Raw genomic sequence first — 17012 nt, 5'->3', positions numbered from 1 at the left:
ACGTATTGTTATCAATATGACTCTTTGTTTTGGTTAACAGTTGGCTTGTGTAGATGGCTGCTCCCATGTTGGGGGCATAGATATTTACAGTTGTTAGATCTTCTTTATGGATAGACCCTTTAAGAATGATATAGTGTCCTTCTGTGTCTCTAACTACACTCTTTAGCTTAAAATCTAATTTGTCTGATAGAAGAATTGCTACCCCAGCTTTCTTTTGAGGTCCGTTGGCATGGAAGATGGATCTCCATCCCTTCACTTTCAGTCTGGATGTATCTTTAGGTTCAGAATGAGTCTCTTGTAGACAGCATATGGATGGGTCCTGTCTTTTTATCCAATCTGCAACTCTGTGCTGTTTTAAGGGAGCATTTAGGCCGTTCACATTCAGAGTGATTATTGAAAGATATGAATTTATTGTCATCATGTTGACTGTGAAGACCTTGTTTTTATAGATTGTCCCTGTAAATTTTTGTTCTATATCACTTTTCGGATCTCTCTCCTTTTATAGAGCCCCCCCTTAATATTTCTTGCAGGGCCGGCTTAGTGGTCACATATTCTTTCAGTTTCTGCCAGTCTTGGAAGCTCTGCCTCTCTCCATCCATTCTAAATGACAGCCTTGCCGGATAAAGTATTCTTGGCTGCATGTTCTTCTCGTTTAGTACCCTGAATATGTCTTGCCAGGCCTTTCTGGCTTGCCAGGTCTCTGTGGCTAGGTCTGACCTTATTCTGATGTTCCTCCCTCTGTACGTAAGGAATCTCTTCCCTCTAACTGCCCTTAAGATGGTTTCCTTGGTTCTAAGATTTGCAAGTTTTACTATTACATGCCGGGGTGTTGGCCTGTTTTCCTTGATCTTGGGAGGGGTCCTTTCTACCTCTAGGACACAAATGTTTCATTCTCCAGATTAGGGAAGTTCTCAGCTATGATTTGCTCAAATTTATCTTCTAGTCCTCTCTCTCTCTCCCCCCCATCAGGGATTCTAATAATTCTGACATTGGAATGTTTCATGGTGTCACTTACTTCTCTGATTCTATTTTCATGGATTCTGAGTTGTTTCTCCCTGGCCTCCTCTCTTCCCTTCTTGTCTATTAATTGGTCTTCTAGATCACTAATTCTTTCTTCTGCCTCGCTTACCCTAGCTGTCAGATTATGTAGTTTAGATTGGATCTCACTGATAACATTTTTAAGTTCTGCCAGTTCAGCTTTCATTTCTACCCTTAGAGACTCTATGTTGCCATTAATCAGTTTCTCCATTCTTGCTATTATCTTCACAATTGCTACCCTGAATTCCATCTCCGACATCTTGGTTATATCTGTATCCATTTGTAAATCTGTGGCAGAGGTCTCAGTCTCTGAGTCCTTCCTATTTTGGGCGTTCCTCCTCCTAGTCATTCTGTTGATGGGTGTTTGAGGGAATGTACAGAGTCCAAATTATTGACCACAACCCAAGCAAGATGCACCTGTTTTATAGGGACCTTAGGGTTGTCAGCCTTATTCTCCCCGCCTGTCTTCTGGGTGAGGGGCCTGCCGTGCTGTTACTCAGGCAACCCTATTTGGGCAGAGTTGCCCTGTGCCCTGTGGCAGGGGATGGGCTCAGTGAAAACCGGTTTTCTGGGGCTTTTGTTCTCTGGCAGCTTTCTTTGGTGGCTTACCGCATCTCTGCCGAGAGTCAGAGCAGAAGAGATCGTTTCCAACGCTCTGCCTCAGAGCAGAGAGATGACAGTCTGTTCTTCAGTGAACTCTCCAGGCCATACTATCTCCTTTTCTGTTTGTGCTGCTATAAACTGTGGCGTCCTGGGTTGTGCGCCCCTCAGCAGTGCTCCCAGTCCTCGCCTCCAGGTTGGGGCACGTCTCTGCCCTTTGTGCTTCTAAAACCGCTAGCCGCCCCCAGTTTGCCTTCATGGCCCCGCCGCTCTGGGTTTCAATCCGGGGGTCTGCCCAAAGTCCTTTCCCTGCCACTGCCAATCTGCGAGTCTGTGCCCAGTCCCCAGCACAGGAGGCTATCGCTTACTGGTGGTGTAGGGTCCCCACAGCTCCCTCCTCCTGCCATTTATCTTCTGATATGTGCCCGCAGAATCATGGCTTCCCACTTCATACCTTGAAACCAACCCCCTGCGATATTCTGTTTATAGAGATCCAGATATATCTTCTTACATCTCAGGCTGATTTCGTGGGTGTTCAAAGTGGTCTGGTAGATATCCAGCTCAATTCCGGGGACCAGTTGAAATAGGGTCCCCTATCCTCTGCCATCGTTTCCTCCCCCTCCTCATTCTTTTAGTAGTGTCTTTCAAAGAGGAATTCTTAATTTTTGGAAAGCTTATATTCAGTTTTTTATCTAATGAATTTTACTTTTGGTAGTGTATTTAAGAAATCTTTGATCTAAGTTGAAACAGATTTTCATATATTTTTTTCTTTTAGAAATGTTATAATTTTTGTTTTATATTTAGCTCTGTAATCTATTTTGAATAAATTTTTATACTTAGTACCAGCTCTGGATTTAAGTATATTTGTTTTTGCATACAAATGCCCAAATTTTCCAGCACCATTTATTGAAAAGGCAACCTATTCTTTATTGAATTGCCTGTTTACCCTTGTGGTAAATTAGTTGACCAGATGTATATGGGGTCTATATTTGGACTTTGTCTTTTTTTTTTAAGTTGGCTCCATGCCCATTGTGGAACCCAATACAGGGCTTGAACTCACAGCCCTGAAATCAAGACCTGAGTTGAGATCAGGAATTGGACACTTAGGGGTGCCTGGGTGGCTCAGTCGTTAAGCATCTGCCTTCGGCTCAGGTCATGATCCCAAGGTCCTGGGATCAAGCCCCACATCGAGCTCCCTGTTCAGCAGGGAGCCTCCTTCTCCGAACTGTCCCACTCCCCCTGCTTTTCTTCCCTTTCTCGGTGTGTCTCTCTCTGTCAAATAAATAAATAAAGTCTTAAAAAAAAAAGCAAAAAAAGAACTGGACACTTAATCGACAAAGCTACCCAGGCATCCCTGGACTCTTTTTCCCCCCACTCCTTTCTTTGTCTGTCTTGATGCCACTACTACATAGTCTTGATTAATGTAGCCTTATAAGTCTGGAGCTCAGTATAAATCTCCAACATTTTTTCCCTTTTCAATTTGTTTTTATTATTCTGTTTTATTATTTGCATTTCCATATGGATTTTAGAGTCAGCAATTTTCACCAAAAAAAGCCTACTGGGATTTGATTTGGATTGAGTTAAATCTACCTCATTTTGTGATAATTTACATGTAATTAACACTGTATTACTCAATATGTGAATACAGTATATGTCTCCATTTTTATGGCACTTCTTTTTGTCAGCCTTGTTTTATAATTTTTAGTACACAGGTCTTACACATCTCTTGTCAGATTTATCCCTCTCTGTTTCATATTTTTGATACTATTTAATCTATTTTAAAATTCAGTTTTTAACTTTTGAAAGTACAGAGAAATAAAATTAACTTATGGATAATGATCTTATATCTGGTAAACTTGCAAAACTTACTTTTTAGCCCTAGTAGCTTTTTTGGTAAATCCTATAGCATTTTCTATATAGATGATAATGTTACTTGTGAATAAATTTTACTTCTTTACATTCAGTATATCTTTCATTTCTTTTTCTTGCCTCATTGCACAGGCGAGACCATCCAGTGCAATGATGAATTTAAATGGTGAGAGTGGACATCCTTTCCTTGTTCCTGATCTTTTGGGGAATGCTTTCTCCTAAGTGTAAGTTTTATAGCTCCCCTTTATGAGCACAACAAATTTTTATTCCTGTTTGCTGAGAGTTTTTATTGGGAATGGAGTTGGATTTTGTCAAATGTTTTTTGGGCATCTTTTGAGGTGATCATATGTGGGGTTTTTTAGTCTTTCAATTTTTTTTAAGTTTTTTATTTTAATTTCAGTTAACATACAGTGTTATATTAGTTTCAGGTATACAATGTAGTGATTCAGCAATTCCATACTTCACCCTGTACTCATCTCAGCAAGTGCAACCTTTTTTTTTTAATGTTTCAAGTTTTATTTAAATTCTAGCTAGTTAACATATAGTGTAATATTGGTTTCATCACTTACATACAACACCCAGTGTTTATCACAAGTTCCCTCCATAATACCCATCACCCATTTAGCCCATTTCCTACCCACCTCCCCTCCAGCAACCCTGTTTGTTCTCTATTGTCAAGAGTCTCTTATGGTTTGCCATGAGAGACGATGGACTCTGAAAAACAAACTGAGGGTTCTAGAGGGGAGGGGGGTGGGAGGATGAGTTAGCCTGGTGGTGGATATTGAGGAGGGCACATTCTGCATGGAGCACTGGGTGTTATGCACGAACAATGAATCATGGAACACTTCATCTAAAACTAATGATGTAATGTATGGGGATTAACATAAGAATAAAAAATAAATAATAAATAAATAAAAGAGTCTCTTATGGTTTGCTTCCCCTTTTTTTTCCTTCCTCCCGTGTCCATCTGTTTTGATTCTTAAATTCCATATATGAGGCAAATGACATTTTTTTTTGTTAAAACAGCCTTTTATTTTTGTTAACACAATGCACTGACCTTATTCAGATTTCACCAGTTTTACCTTCACTCTTTTGTGTGTGTGGAATATATATTTAGTTCTATGAAATGTTATCCCATATACATTCCTGTAACTGCCACTATATTCAAAGATACAGAACAGTTACATCACAGGCATGCCTTGTGCTGCTCTTGTATAGTCACAGCCAACTCCCCCCACCCCCCGCCCTCTTCCCCTGTCTTCCTCTGCCAACCACTAATCTGTTCTCTGTCTCTATGATTTTTGTTACTTCAAGAATGTTATATAAAAGAAGTCATATAGTATGTTACATTTTGGGAATGCCTTTTCAGTGTAGTTCTCTTGAGATCCACCCAAACTTAGTATGTACCAATACTTCATTTCTTTTACTGATGAGTAGTATTCCATAGTATGAAAGTACCTCAGTTTGTTAAACCATTCACCCACTGAAGGACATTTGGATTGTTTAGTTTTGGGCTATTATAGATGAAGGTGCTTTGAACATTTCCATACAGGTTTTTGTGTGAATATAATGTCTTCTTTCTGGGATAAATGCTCAAGAGTGCAGTTACTGAGTCACATGGTAAATAAATGTTTAGTTTTATAAAAAAGTGCAATACTCATGGGTACACCATTTAAGTTCCCACTAGCAATGTTTGAGTGATCGTTTCTCCACCTTCTTGCCCACAACTGGTATCAGCATTACTTTTTATTTTGGCCATTCCAGCAGATTTCTAGCAATATCTCCTTGATTAGTAAGAGTGATGAGTTTAGTGTAAGCAGTTCCTCTCAGGGAGAGCTGGATAGCTGAGCATATCTGAGTAAGAGCTCTGTATCAAGGCTTTACTCTTCTTGGAAAAGAGACTGGTATTCTCCCTATGGGTAGGTAAAGAGCTTATAAGGCCCTGGTCATGGGTGGCTGTTGCTGTCATTTTGTTAGGTCTTCATGGCATGTCCTTGCATTTCTGTTGATTCTCCTTACTTAGACACCCTCTATCCCTCAAGAGTGGTTGACAGGTGTTAGTGTGTCTTAAGATCTGATCTGACCACTGAACGGACCTGGCAAAGACAGTCTAACAAGTGAGAGGAAAGGGACAAGTCTCCTCCTGGGTTGGCTCATGTGGGTGGTTGGCAGGCAGGGACCCATGGACTCAGGTCTAGGGTGTCCACCTAAGCATCTTCAGATACCACATCTTAAGAGGGCAATCCCTAGCATTTCATCTCCGCTAATCAGAGCCATGAAAAGTTGTTGACCCTGGGAGCAATGGGTAGATGTGTATCATTACCTAGAGTACTGTATTTCTTCTATTTAGGTGGAATTTACTTACAGGAAATGCAAAATCTTAAGTTTGCTAGTGTATGAGTACAAACAATGTGTACATCTCTACAACCCAAACTTTATCAAACAACAGATTACTATCATCCCAGATAGCTCCCTTCTGGCCCATCCCAGTAAACCCCCAACCCTATCCCTCCGAGGTGTCACTGGTCTTGATTTTATTTTATCATAGATTAATTTTTCCCACTGTACAATTTTGCATGAATGGAATCATACATACTCTTGTGTAGGCTTCTTTCAGTATAGTTTCTAAGCTTCATCCATGCTGTTGCATACATCAGTAGTCTTTTTATTTATTTTTTAAAGATTTCATTTATTTATTTGACAGAGAGATACCGAGAGCAGGAACACAAGCAGGGGGAGTGGGAGAGGGAGAAGCAGGCTTCCCGCCAAGCAGGGAGCCTGATGCGGGTCTCAATCTCAGGACCCTGGGATCATGACTGGAGCTGAAGGTAGATGCTCAACAACTGAGCCACCCAGGCACCCCAATTTTTTCCTTTTTAATGCTGAGTGGCATCCCATCACATAAATATACAACTGTTTATACATTCTCTTTGGTAGACACCTTAATGGCTTCTAGTCCTTAGTTATTGTGAAAAACTTGTTATTGGTATTCTTATGCTATGTTTTTTGTTTTGGTAAACCTATGTTTTCATTTCCTTTAGATGAATACCTAGAGTAAGTTTGGGTGTATTAGTTTCCTAGTGTTGCTGTAACAAATTACCACAAACTGAGAGGCTTAAACAAAAGAAATCTACTCTCTCACAGTTCAGAAGATGGGAGTTCAAAATCAACCTGTTGGCAGGGTTGGTTCCTTCTAGAGGTTCTGAGGGAGATCTGTTCCTCACCTCTCTCCTGGCTTCTGGTGGTTGCTGGCAATCCTTAGCATTCCTTGGCTTGTTGCTGTGTCACTCTACTCTGTGCCTTTCTTCCTTCTATGTATCTCTGTATCCAAGTCTCTCTCTCCTTGTAAGGATGCCAGTTGTTGAATTAAGACTCACCCTAATTTAGTATGACCTCATCTTAACTTGATCACATCTGCAAACACCTGATTTCAAAATAAGTCCACATTCACATGTTCCAGGTAGACCTGAATTTTGGTGGGATACCATTCAACCTGATACACTGGGTCACAAGGCTACAGTATATGTAGTTTTATGAGAAGTGACCATTTCCCAAAGTGGTTGTACCATTTTTCACTTCCATGAACATATGAGAAGAGAGTTCCTATTGTCTCACATCCTGACAGTTTTCATCATATTTGTGATGGATATGTAGTGCTATCTAATGGGGGCTTTAATTTCAATTTCCCTGATGGTTAAGTGTTGAGCACCTTTGCTTTTTGATCATTCATATATATGTCATATACCTTACTTTGTGAAATAGCCATTCAAATCTTCTTCCAGCTTCCAGTTTGTTGCATTTTTAAAATTGTTGATCTCTGGGAGTTCTTTATTAATTCTGGCCACCAGTTCTTTGTCATATGTACATTTTGCAAAAATTTTCTTAGTCTGAAGCTCTTCTGTTTATTTTTTTAACAGTTAATTTTGATGAGCAGATGTTTAATTTTGAGGAAGTCTAATTTTTCTTTTAAATTTTTATTGTCATGAAGATAACCTGTATTTTCTAAATGCTGTATAGTTTTAGCTTTTACATTTAAGTCTGTGATCCATCTTGAAGTAACTTTTGTGTACAGTGCGAGGCAGGGATCAAGGTTTTTCTCATTCATATAGATACCCAGTGGCTCTAGCATCATTTGCTAAAAAGACTTGCCTTCCCCTCCTTAAATTGCTTTGTTGAAAATCCAGTGACTGGCTAAGGGTGGGTCTGTTTTACATTTTCAGTTTTATTTCTTCCCATTAATAGGCCTCTCCTTAACCACACTGTCTATTACTGTAGGACCATCAGAAGTCTTGAAGTCAGGTAGTGTAAGTTTTTCTTTTTAAAGATTGCTTTGCGTAATGTAGGTCCTCTGCATTTCCACTTAAATTTTAGGATCAGCTTCTCTTTAAAAAAAAAAAGGAAAAAAAGGGAAAGGAAAAAGAAGGGAAAGGAGGCAGCAAGGGAGGGATGAAGGAAAAACGGAGAGAGAAAGAACACCTGGGTAGTGTTTACTATTGAAATTTTAGTGTACCTATAGATAATTTACATCTTATCAAGTCTTGTAACCCACTCTTTAGATCTTTTAAATGTATGTGCTAATAGGGACATCTATAGCCTGAAGTGCTTATATTAGAAGAGAAGAAAGGTCGATGATCAGTGACTTAAGCTTTTTACCTTAAGAAGTCACGGACATGGCATATTATGAAAGTTGTCCGATCTCCAGGGATTGTGATTAATGTTGAAAACATCTCCCTTTTACTTGTGCACCAATGTCACAGAATTCTGAAACTTGTTTGAAAGCAGTGAAATGCCCAGCATGCCTTCTCTCAAGGGCCAGTGTCTAAGACCATTCACTTAACCCACAGCTATACTTTTCATTCCTCAACAGCAGCTTCAGAAGAAAAATTTTCTTTGGAACCATTAGGCATTGATTGTTTTTTTCTCTTTCTTTTGTAAAGTTTTGAGTTCATGTACAATTACTGAAGTATTTAGTGGTCTAAAAAGTCACTTAGCATAAGAGCAGTGGGAGATTTTAACAGAATTTATGAACTGCTTAATTTTCTTTTACATCCTAAAAAATGTTACAATTAACCATTCTGTTGGTAAAATTTTATTTTTTATTTTTATTTTTTAAAGAGGGAGTGAGAGAGAAAAAGAGAGGATGGGGGAGGAGCAGAGGGAGAGTGAGAGCCTTAAGCAGGCTCCACACCCAGCATGGAGCTTGATGGGGTGCTTGATCTCAGAACTCTGAGATCATGACCTGAGTTGGATGCTTAACCAACTGAGCCACCCAGGCACCCCTGTAAAATTTTATTTTTATTTCTTTTATTCTAGAACTTCTGCATGTTTGAAAACATGTTAAATTTTAGATTCCCAAGGTGGACATTGTAATTCTAAACAGCTTTTAGTTAAAATTTGCCACATTATGATATGAAAATTATGATAAAAAAAGAAAAAAAAAAACATTATGATGAATGAAGCTATGGCTTCCATAAGTGATGCTAACTGTATTTAAATCAGCCACCATATTTAATAGGGAAGACACACAGAAGTGCTTCCCCCACACTGAAAGCTTTATCACCCAGTGGGGATATAAGCAAGCCAAGGAGAAGGCAGATGGAACACTCTGGTAAGTTACTCCATCTCTTTCTTGTAGGAAAAAAAAATCACTAAAGAAATCTGTAGTAAGTTACATAGTTATTTTTATTTAGATTTATTTAAATTCCATTTAGTTATCACAGTGTTATATTAGTTTCAGGTGTACAATCAAGTGATTCAGTAATTCCATATATCATCCTGTGCTTATCACAAGTGCCCTCCTTAATCCCCAACACCCATTTAACCCCATCCCCCCACTCACCTCCCCTCTGGGACCATCAGTTTGTTCTCTACAGTTAAGAGTCTGTTTCTTGGTTTGTCTCTTTTTTTCCTTTGCTCATTTGTTTTATTAAAGTCCACATATGAGTGACATCACATTGGTATTTGTCTTTTTCTGACTGACTTATTTCACTTAGCATTATACTCTCTAGCTCCATCCATGTCATTGCAAATGACAAGATATCATTCTTCTTTGTGGCCGAATAATATCCCATTGTGTGTATGTCTATATACGTATAACATCATATAACAATGTATATATATACACACACATATATACACATACACATACATATAACATCTTCTTTATCCATTCATCTATCAATGAACACCTGGGCTGTTTCCATAATTTGGCTGTTGTAAATAATGCTGCTGTAAACATTGAGGTCCATGTATCTCTCTGAATCAGTATTCTTGTATTCTTTGGGTAAATACCTAGTGGTGCAATTGCTGGATCATATGGTAGTTCTGTTTTTCAATTTTGAGGAACTTCCATACTGTTTTCCGTAGTTGCTGCACCAATTTGTATTCCCACCAAACAGTGCTAGAAGGTTGGTTCCTTTTTCTCAACATCCTTGCCAACACCTGTTGTTTCTTGGCTTTTGATTTGAGCCATTCTGACAGGTATGAGTGATATCTCATCATGGTTTTGATTTGCATTTCCCTGATGATCAGTGATGTTGAGCATCTTTTCATCTGTCTTTTGGCCATCTGGATGTCTTCTTTGGAGAAATGTCTGTTCATGTCTTCTGACCATTTTTAATTGGATTATTTGTTTTTTGGGTGTTGAGTTTTGTAAGCTCCTTATATATTTTGGACACTAATCCTTTACTGCATAGGTCACTTGCCAATATATATCCCCATTCAGTAGGTTGCCTTTTAGTTTAGTTTTTTTTTATTATTATTATTGTATCCTTTGCTGTGCAGAGCTTTTTATTTTGATGTTGTCCCAATAGTTTAGTTTTGCTTTTATTTCCCTTGCCTCAGGAGACATTTCTAGGAAAATGCTGCTACAGCCACTGTCAGAGACATTACTGCCTGTGCTGTCTTCTAGCATTTTTTATGGTTTCAGGTCTCACATTTAGGTCTTTAATCCATTTTGAGTTTATTTTCGTGTATGGTGTAAGAAAGTGGTCTAGTTTCATTCTTTTGCATGTAGCTGACCAGTTTTCCCAACACCATTTGTTGAAGAGAATATCCCATTGTATATTCTTTCCTGCATTATCACAGATTAACTGACCATAATTGTGGGTTTATTTCTGGGTTCTGTATTCTGTTTCATTGATCTATATGTCTATTTCTGTGCCAGTACCATACTATTTTGGTTACTACAACTTTTGTAATATAACTGCAAATCTGGAATTATGATACCTCCAACTTTGCTTTTCTTTTTCAAAACTGCTTTGTCAATTTGGGGTCTTTTGTGGTGCCATATAAATTTCAGGATTGTTCTGTGAAAAATGATGTTGGTATTTGATAGGGATTGCATTAAATGTATAGACATTTTTAACAATATTGTTCTTCCAATCTAGGAGTATAGAATCTTTCCATTTCCTTGCATTGTCTTCATTATCTTTCATTGGTGTTTTATAGTTTTCACAGTACAGGTCTTTCACCTCTTTGGTTAGGTTTATTCCTAGGTATCTTACTATTTTGGGAGCAATTGTAAATGGGATTTTCTTAATTTTTCTTTCTGTTGCTTTATTATCAGTGTATAGAAATGCAGCACATTTCTCCAAATTGATATTGTATCCTGCAACTTTACTGAATTTTGGTGGAGTACTTAGGGTTTTCTATATACAGTCTCATGTCATCTGCAAGTAGTGAAATTTTTACTTCTTCCTTACCAATTTGGATTCCTTTTATCTCTATATATTGTGAATTGCTGTGGCTAGTACATCCAGTATGAATAAAAGTGGGGAGAGTGGACATCCTTGTCTTGTTCCTGACCTTAGGGGAAAAGCAGTCAGTTTTTTCCCCATTGAGCATGATGTTAGCTCATATATGTTTTTCTTATATGGCCTTCATTATGTTGAAGTATGTTCCCTCTAACCCTACTTTGGTGAGGGTTTTTATTATGAATGCTGTACAAATGCTTTTTCTGAGTCTACAGAAATGATCATACAGTTTTTATACTTTCTCTTATTGATGTGATATATCACATTGATTGATTTACAAATATTGAATCACCCTTGCATCTCAGGAATAAATCCAACTTGATGTGGTGAATGATTTTTTTTTTTTAGATTTTATTATGTTAGTCACCATACAATACATTATTAGTTTTTTTTTAAAGATTTTATTCATTTATTTGACAGAGAGAGACACAGCGAGAGAGGGAATACAAGCAGGGGGAGTGGGAGAGGGAGAAGCAGGCTTCCCGCCGAACAGGGAGCCTGATGCAGGGTTCAATTCCAGGACCTGGAATCATGACCTGAGCCGAAGGCAGACACTTAACGACTGAGCCACCCAAGTGCCACAGTACATCATTAGTTTTTGATGTGGTGATCCACGATCCATTGTTTTCGTATAACACCCAGTGCTCCATGCAGTACGTGCCCTCCTTAATACCCATCACCGGGCTAACCAATTCCCCTCCCCTCTAAAACACTGTTTGTTTCTCAGAGTCCATAGTCTCTCATGGTTCATCTCTCCCTCCGATTTCCCTCCCTTCATTTTTCCCTTCCTTCTCCTAATGTCCTCCATGCTATTCCTTATGTTCCATAAATAAGTGAAACCATATGATAGTTGACTTTCTCTGCTTATTTCACTTAGCATAATCTCCTCCAGTCCCATCCATGTTGATATAAAAGTTGGGTATTCATCCTTTCTGATGGCTGAGTAATATTCCATTGTATATATGGACCACATCTTCTTTATCCATTAATCTGTTGAAGGGCATCTCGGCTCTTTCCACAGTTTGGCTATTGCAGACATTGCTGCTATGAACATTTGGGTGCGCGTCCCATCTTTTTACTACATCTGTGTCTATGGGGTAAATACCCAGGAGTGCAATTGCTGGTTCAGAGTAGCTCTATTTTTAATTTTTTGAGGCACCTCCACACTGTTTTCCAAAGTGGCTGTACCAACTTGCATTCCCACCAAAGGTGTAAGAGGGTTCCCCTTTCTCCACCTCTCCACCATTGGTTTTTCTTTCCCTGTCCATTTTTGCCATTCTAACTGGAGTAAGGTGGTATCTCAATGTGGTTTTGATTTGAATTTCCCTGATGGCTAATGATGATGAACTTTTTTCATACCTGTTAGCCATTTGTATGTCTTCTTTGGAGAAATGTCTGTTCATATCTTCTGCCCATTTTTTGACTTGATTATTTGTTTTTTGGGTGTTGAGTTTGAGAAGTTCTTTATAGATCTTGGATACCAGCCCTTTATCTGTAGTGTCATTTGCAAATATCTTCTCCCATTCTGTGGGTTGCCTCTTTGTTTTGTTGACTGTTTCCTTTGCTGTGCAGAAGTTTTTTATCTTGATGAAGTCCCAAAAGTTCATTTTTGCTTTTGTTTCACTAGCTTTTGGAGATGCATCCTGAAAGAAGTTGCTGTGGCCGATGTCAAAGAGGTTACTGCCTGTGTTCTCCTCTAGGATTTTGATGGACTCCTGTCTCACATTGAGGTCTTTCATCCATTTTGAGTTTATCTTTGTGAATGGTGTTAGAGAATGGTTGAGTTTCATTCTTCCGCATATGGCTGTCCAATTTTCCCAGCACCATTTATTGAAGAGACTGTCTTTTTTCCATTGCATGTTTTTTCCTGCTTTGTCAAAGATTACTTGACCATAGAGTTGAGGGTCCATGTCTGGGCTTTCTATTCTGTTCCATTGGTCTAAATGTCTGTTTTTGTGCCAGTACCATGCTGTCTTGGTGATTACTGCTTTGTAATATAGCTTGAAATCAGGCAACGTGATGCCCCCAGTTTTGTTTTTCTTTTTCAGCATTTCCTTGGCGATTTGGGGTCTTTTCTGATTCCATACAAATTTTAGGATTGTTTGTTCCAGCACTTTGAAAAATGTCATTGGAATTTTGATCAGGATGGCATTGAAGGTCTAGATTGCGCTGGGTAGCATAAACATTTTAACAGTGTTTATTCTTCCAATCCATGAGCATGGAATATTTTTCCATCTTTTTCTGTCTTCTTCAATTTCTTTCATGAGTGTTCTGTAGTTCCTAGAGTATAGATCCTTTACCTCTCTGGTTAGGTTTATTCCGAGGTATCTTATGGTTTTGGGTGCTATTGTAAATGGAATCATTTCTCTAATTTCTCTTTCTACAGTTGTGTTGTTAGTGGATAAGAAAGCAACTGATTTCTGTGCATTGATTTTGTATCCTGCCACATTACTGAATTGCTGGATGAGTTCTAGTAATTTGGGGGTGGAGTCTTTTGGGTTTTCCACATCAAGTATCATGTCGTCTGCGAAAAGAGAGAGTTTGACTTCTTGTTTGCCAATCTGAATGCCTTTTATTTCTTTTTTGTTGTCTGATTGCTGTTGCTAGGACTTCTAGTACTATGTTGAACAATAGTGGCGAGAGTGGGCACCCTTGACGTGTTCCTGATCTTCAGGGAAAGGCTCTCAGTTTTTCTCCATTGAGGATGATATTCGCTGTGGGTTTTTCATAGATGGATTTTATGAACTTGAGGAATGTTCCCTCTATCCCTATGCTCTGAAGCGTTTTAATCAGGAAAGGATGTTGTATTTTGTCAAATGCTTTTTCTGCATCAATTGAGAGGACCATATGGTTCTTTTCCCTCCTCTTTTTAATGTGTTCATTAATGTGTTCTATCACATTGATTGATTTGCAAATGTTGAACCACCCTTGCATCCCGAGGGTAAATCCCTCTTGCTCGTGCTGGATGATCCTTTTAATGTATTGTTGGATCCTATTAGCTAGGATTTTGTTGAGGATTTTGGAATCCATATTCATCAGGGATATCAGTCTGAAATTCTCCTTTTTGATGGGGTCTTTGCCTGGTATGGGGATTAAGGTAATGCTGCCCTCATAGAATGAGTCTAGAAGTTTTCCTTCTGTTTCTGTTTTTTGAAACAGCTTCAGGAGAATAGGTATTATTTCTTCTTTGAATGTTTGGTAGAATTCCCCAGGGAATCCATCAGGCCCTGGACTCTGGGTTTTGGGAGGTTTTTGGTCACTGCTTCAATCTCGTTACTGGTTATTGGCCTATTCAGGTTGTCGATTTCTTCCTGTTTCAGTCTTGGCAGCTTATAGGTTTCCAGGAAGGCATCCATTTCATCCAGATTGCTCAGTCTATTGGCGTATAGTTGTTGATAAGAATTTCTAATAATTGTTTCTATTTCCTTGGTGTTAGTCGTGATCTCTCCCCTTTCATTTTTAATTTTATTAATTTGGGTCCTTTCTCTTTTCTTTTGGATAAGTCTGGCCAGTGGTTTATCGATCTTATTCTTTCAAGAACCAACTTCTAGTTTCGTTGATCTAATTGACTGTGTTTCTGGTTTCTAATTCATTGATCTCTGCTCTAATTTTAATTATTTCTCTTCTAATGTGTGGCTTAGGCATCGTTTGTTGCTTTTTCTCTAGTTCTTTAAGGTGGAGAGTTAGTTGGTGAATTCGGGATTTTCCTATTTTTTTGAGTGAGGCTTGGATAGCTGTGTATTTCCCCCTTAGGACCGCCTTTGCAGTATCCCATAGGTTTTGGACCAATGTGTTTTCGTTCTCATTGATTTCCATGAATTGTTTAAGTTCTTTGATTTCCTGGTTGACCCAAACATTCTTGAGCAGAGTGGTCTTTAGCTTCCAAGTGTTTGAATTTCTGCCAAATTTTTTTCTTCTGATTGAGTTCCAGTTTTAAAGCATTGTGTTCTGAGAAGATGCAGGGAATAATCAATCTCTCTTTTTTGGTTATCGGTTGAGACCTGATTTGTGACCCAGTATGTGCTCTGTTCTGGAGAAAGTTCCATGTGTGCTCGAGAAGAATGTGTATTCTGTTGTTTTAGGGTGGAATGTTATGTATATATCTATGAGATCCATCAGGTCCAGTGTATCATTCAAAGCTCTTGTTTCCTTGTTGATTTTCTGCTTAGATGATCTGTCCATTGCTGAGAGAGGAGTATTGAGGTCTCCTACAATTAACGTATTGTTATCAATATGACTCTTTGTTTTGGTTAACAGTTGGCTTATGTAGATGGCTGCTCCCATGTTGGGGGCATAGATATTTACAATTGTTAGATCTTCTTCTTGGATAGACCCTTTAAGAATGATACAGTGTCCTTCTGCCTCTCTAATTACAGACTTTAGTTTAAAATCTAATTTGCCTGATAGAAGAATTGCTACCCCAGCTTTCTTTTGAGGTCCGTTGGCATGGAAGATGGATCTCCATCCCTTCACTTTCAGTCTGGATGTATCTTTAGGTTCAAAATGAGTCTCTTGTAGACAGCATATGGATGAGTTCTTTTTATCCAGTCTGCAACCCTGTGCCGTTTTATGGGAGCATTTAGGCCGTTCATGTTGAGCGTGATTATTGAAAGATATGAATTAATTGTCATGTTGCCTGTGAAGACGTTTTTATAGATTGTCCCTGTAAATTTCTGTTGTATATCACTCTTGGAGTCTTTCTCTTTTTATAGAACCCTTCTTAATATTTCTTGCAGGGCCTGCTTAGTGGTCACATATTCTTTCAGTTTCTGCCAGTCTTGGAAGCTCTGCCTCTCTCCATCCATTCTAAATGATAGCCTTGCTGGATAAAGTATTCTTGGCTGCATGTTTTTCTTGTTTAGTACCCTGAATGTGTCTTACCAGGCCTTTCTGGTCTGCCAGGTCTCTGTGGATACGTCTGATGTTATTCTGATGTTCCTCCCTCTGTATGTAAGGAATCTCTTCCCTCTAACTGCCCTTAAGATGGTTTCCTTGGTTCTAAGATTTGCAAGTTTTACTGTTACATGCTGGGGTGTAGGCCTGTTTTCCTTGATCTTGGGAGGGGTCCTCTCTGCCTGTAGGATGCAAATGTTTGTTTCATTCCCCAGATTAGGGAAGTTCTCAGCTATGATTTGCTCAAATACATCTTCTAGTCCTCTCTCTCTCTCCACTCCCTCTGGGATTCCAATTATTCTGATACTGGAACACTTCATGGTGTCACTTATTTCTCTGATTCTATTTTCATTGGTTCTGAGTTGTTTTTCCCTGGCCTCCTCTTTTCCCTTTTTATCTATTATATTGTCTTCCAGGTCCCTTATTCATTCTTCAGGCTCACTTACCCTAGCTGTTAGATTATCAAGATTGGATTGGATCTCACTGATAGCATTTTTAAGTTCTGCTATTTCAGCTTTCATTTCTGCCCTTAGAGACTCTATGTTGCCATTAATCGATTTCTCCATTCTAGCTATTGTCTTCACAATTGCTACCCTGAATTCCATCTCTGACATCTTGGTTATATCTGCATCCATTTGTAAATCTGCAGCATAAGTCATAATCTCTGAGTCTTTTCTATTTTGGGGGTTCCTCCTCCTAGTCATTCTGTTGATGGGTGTTTGAGGGAATGTATAGAGTCCAAATTATTGACCAGAACCCCAGCAAGATGCACCTGTTTTAAAGGGACCTTAGGGTTGCTGGCCTCTTGTTCTCTCAGCCTGTCTTCTGGGGGAGGTGCCTGCTGCACTGTTACTCAGG

At 38.9% G+C, this 17012-nt stretch overlaps 1 protein-coding gene across 11 annotated transcripts in view; it reads left to right on the top strand.

Moving 5' to 3' along the window:
• Positions 1-17012, top strand: part of ZNF169 (zinc finger protein 169) — a 67873-nt gene that overhangs the window by 41647 nt on the left and 9214 nt on the right. For 4 of the 11 annotated variants that reach the window (XR_004683554.1, XR_004683553.1, XM_035029213.1 and 1 more), the window contains one exon: positions 3640-3731. The exons of the other annotated variants lie outside the window; for them this stretch is intronic. Coding sequence is in view for 2 of the 4 variants with exons in the window: in XM_035029213.1 (XP_034885104.1) it covers positions 3671-3731 (61 nt within the window). In the remaining 2 variants the exon portion in view is untranslated. The remainder of the gene's footprint in view (positions 1-3639; positions 3732-17012) is intronic. 11 annotated transcript variants of the gene reach the window in all.

This window comes from Mirounga leonina, unplaced genomic scaffold (assembly GCF_011800145.1).
Source record: "Mirounga leonina isolate KUSES-001 unplaced genomic scaffold, KU_Mleo_1.0 Mir_224, whole genome shotgun sequence".
Classification (NCBI taxonomy): domain Eukaryota; kingdom Metazoa; phylum Chordata; class Mammalia; order Carnivora; family Phocidae; genus Mirounga; species Mirounga leonina.
The sequence above is the reverse complement of the archived record's forward strand: the minus strand, read 5'-3'. Positions and strand labels throughout refer to the sequence as shown.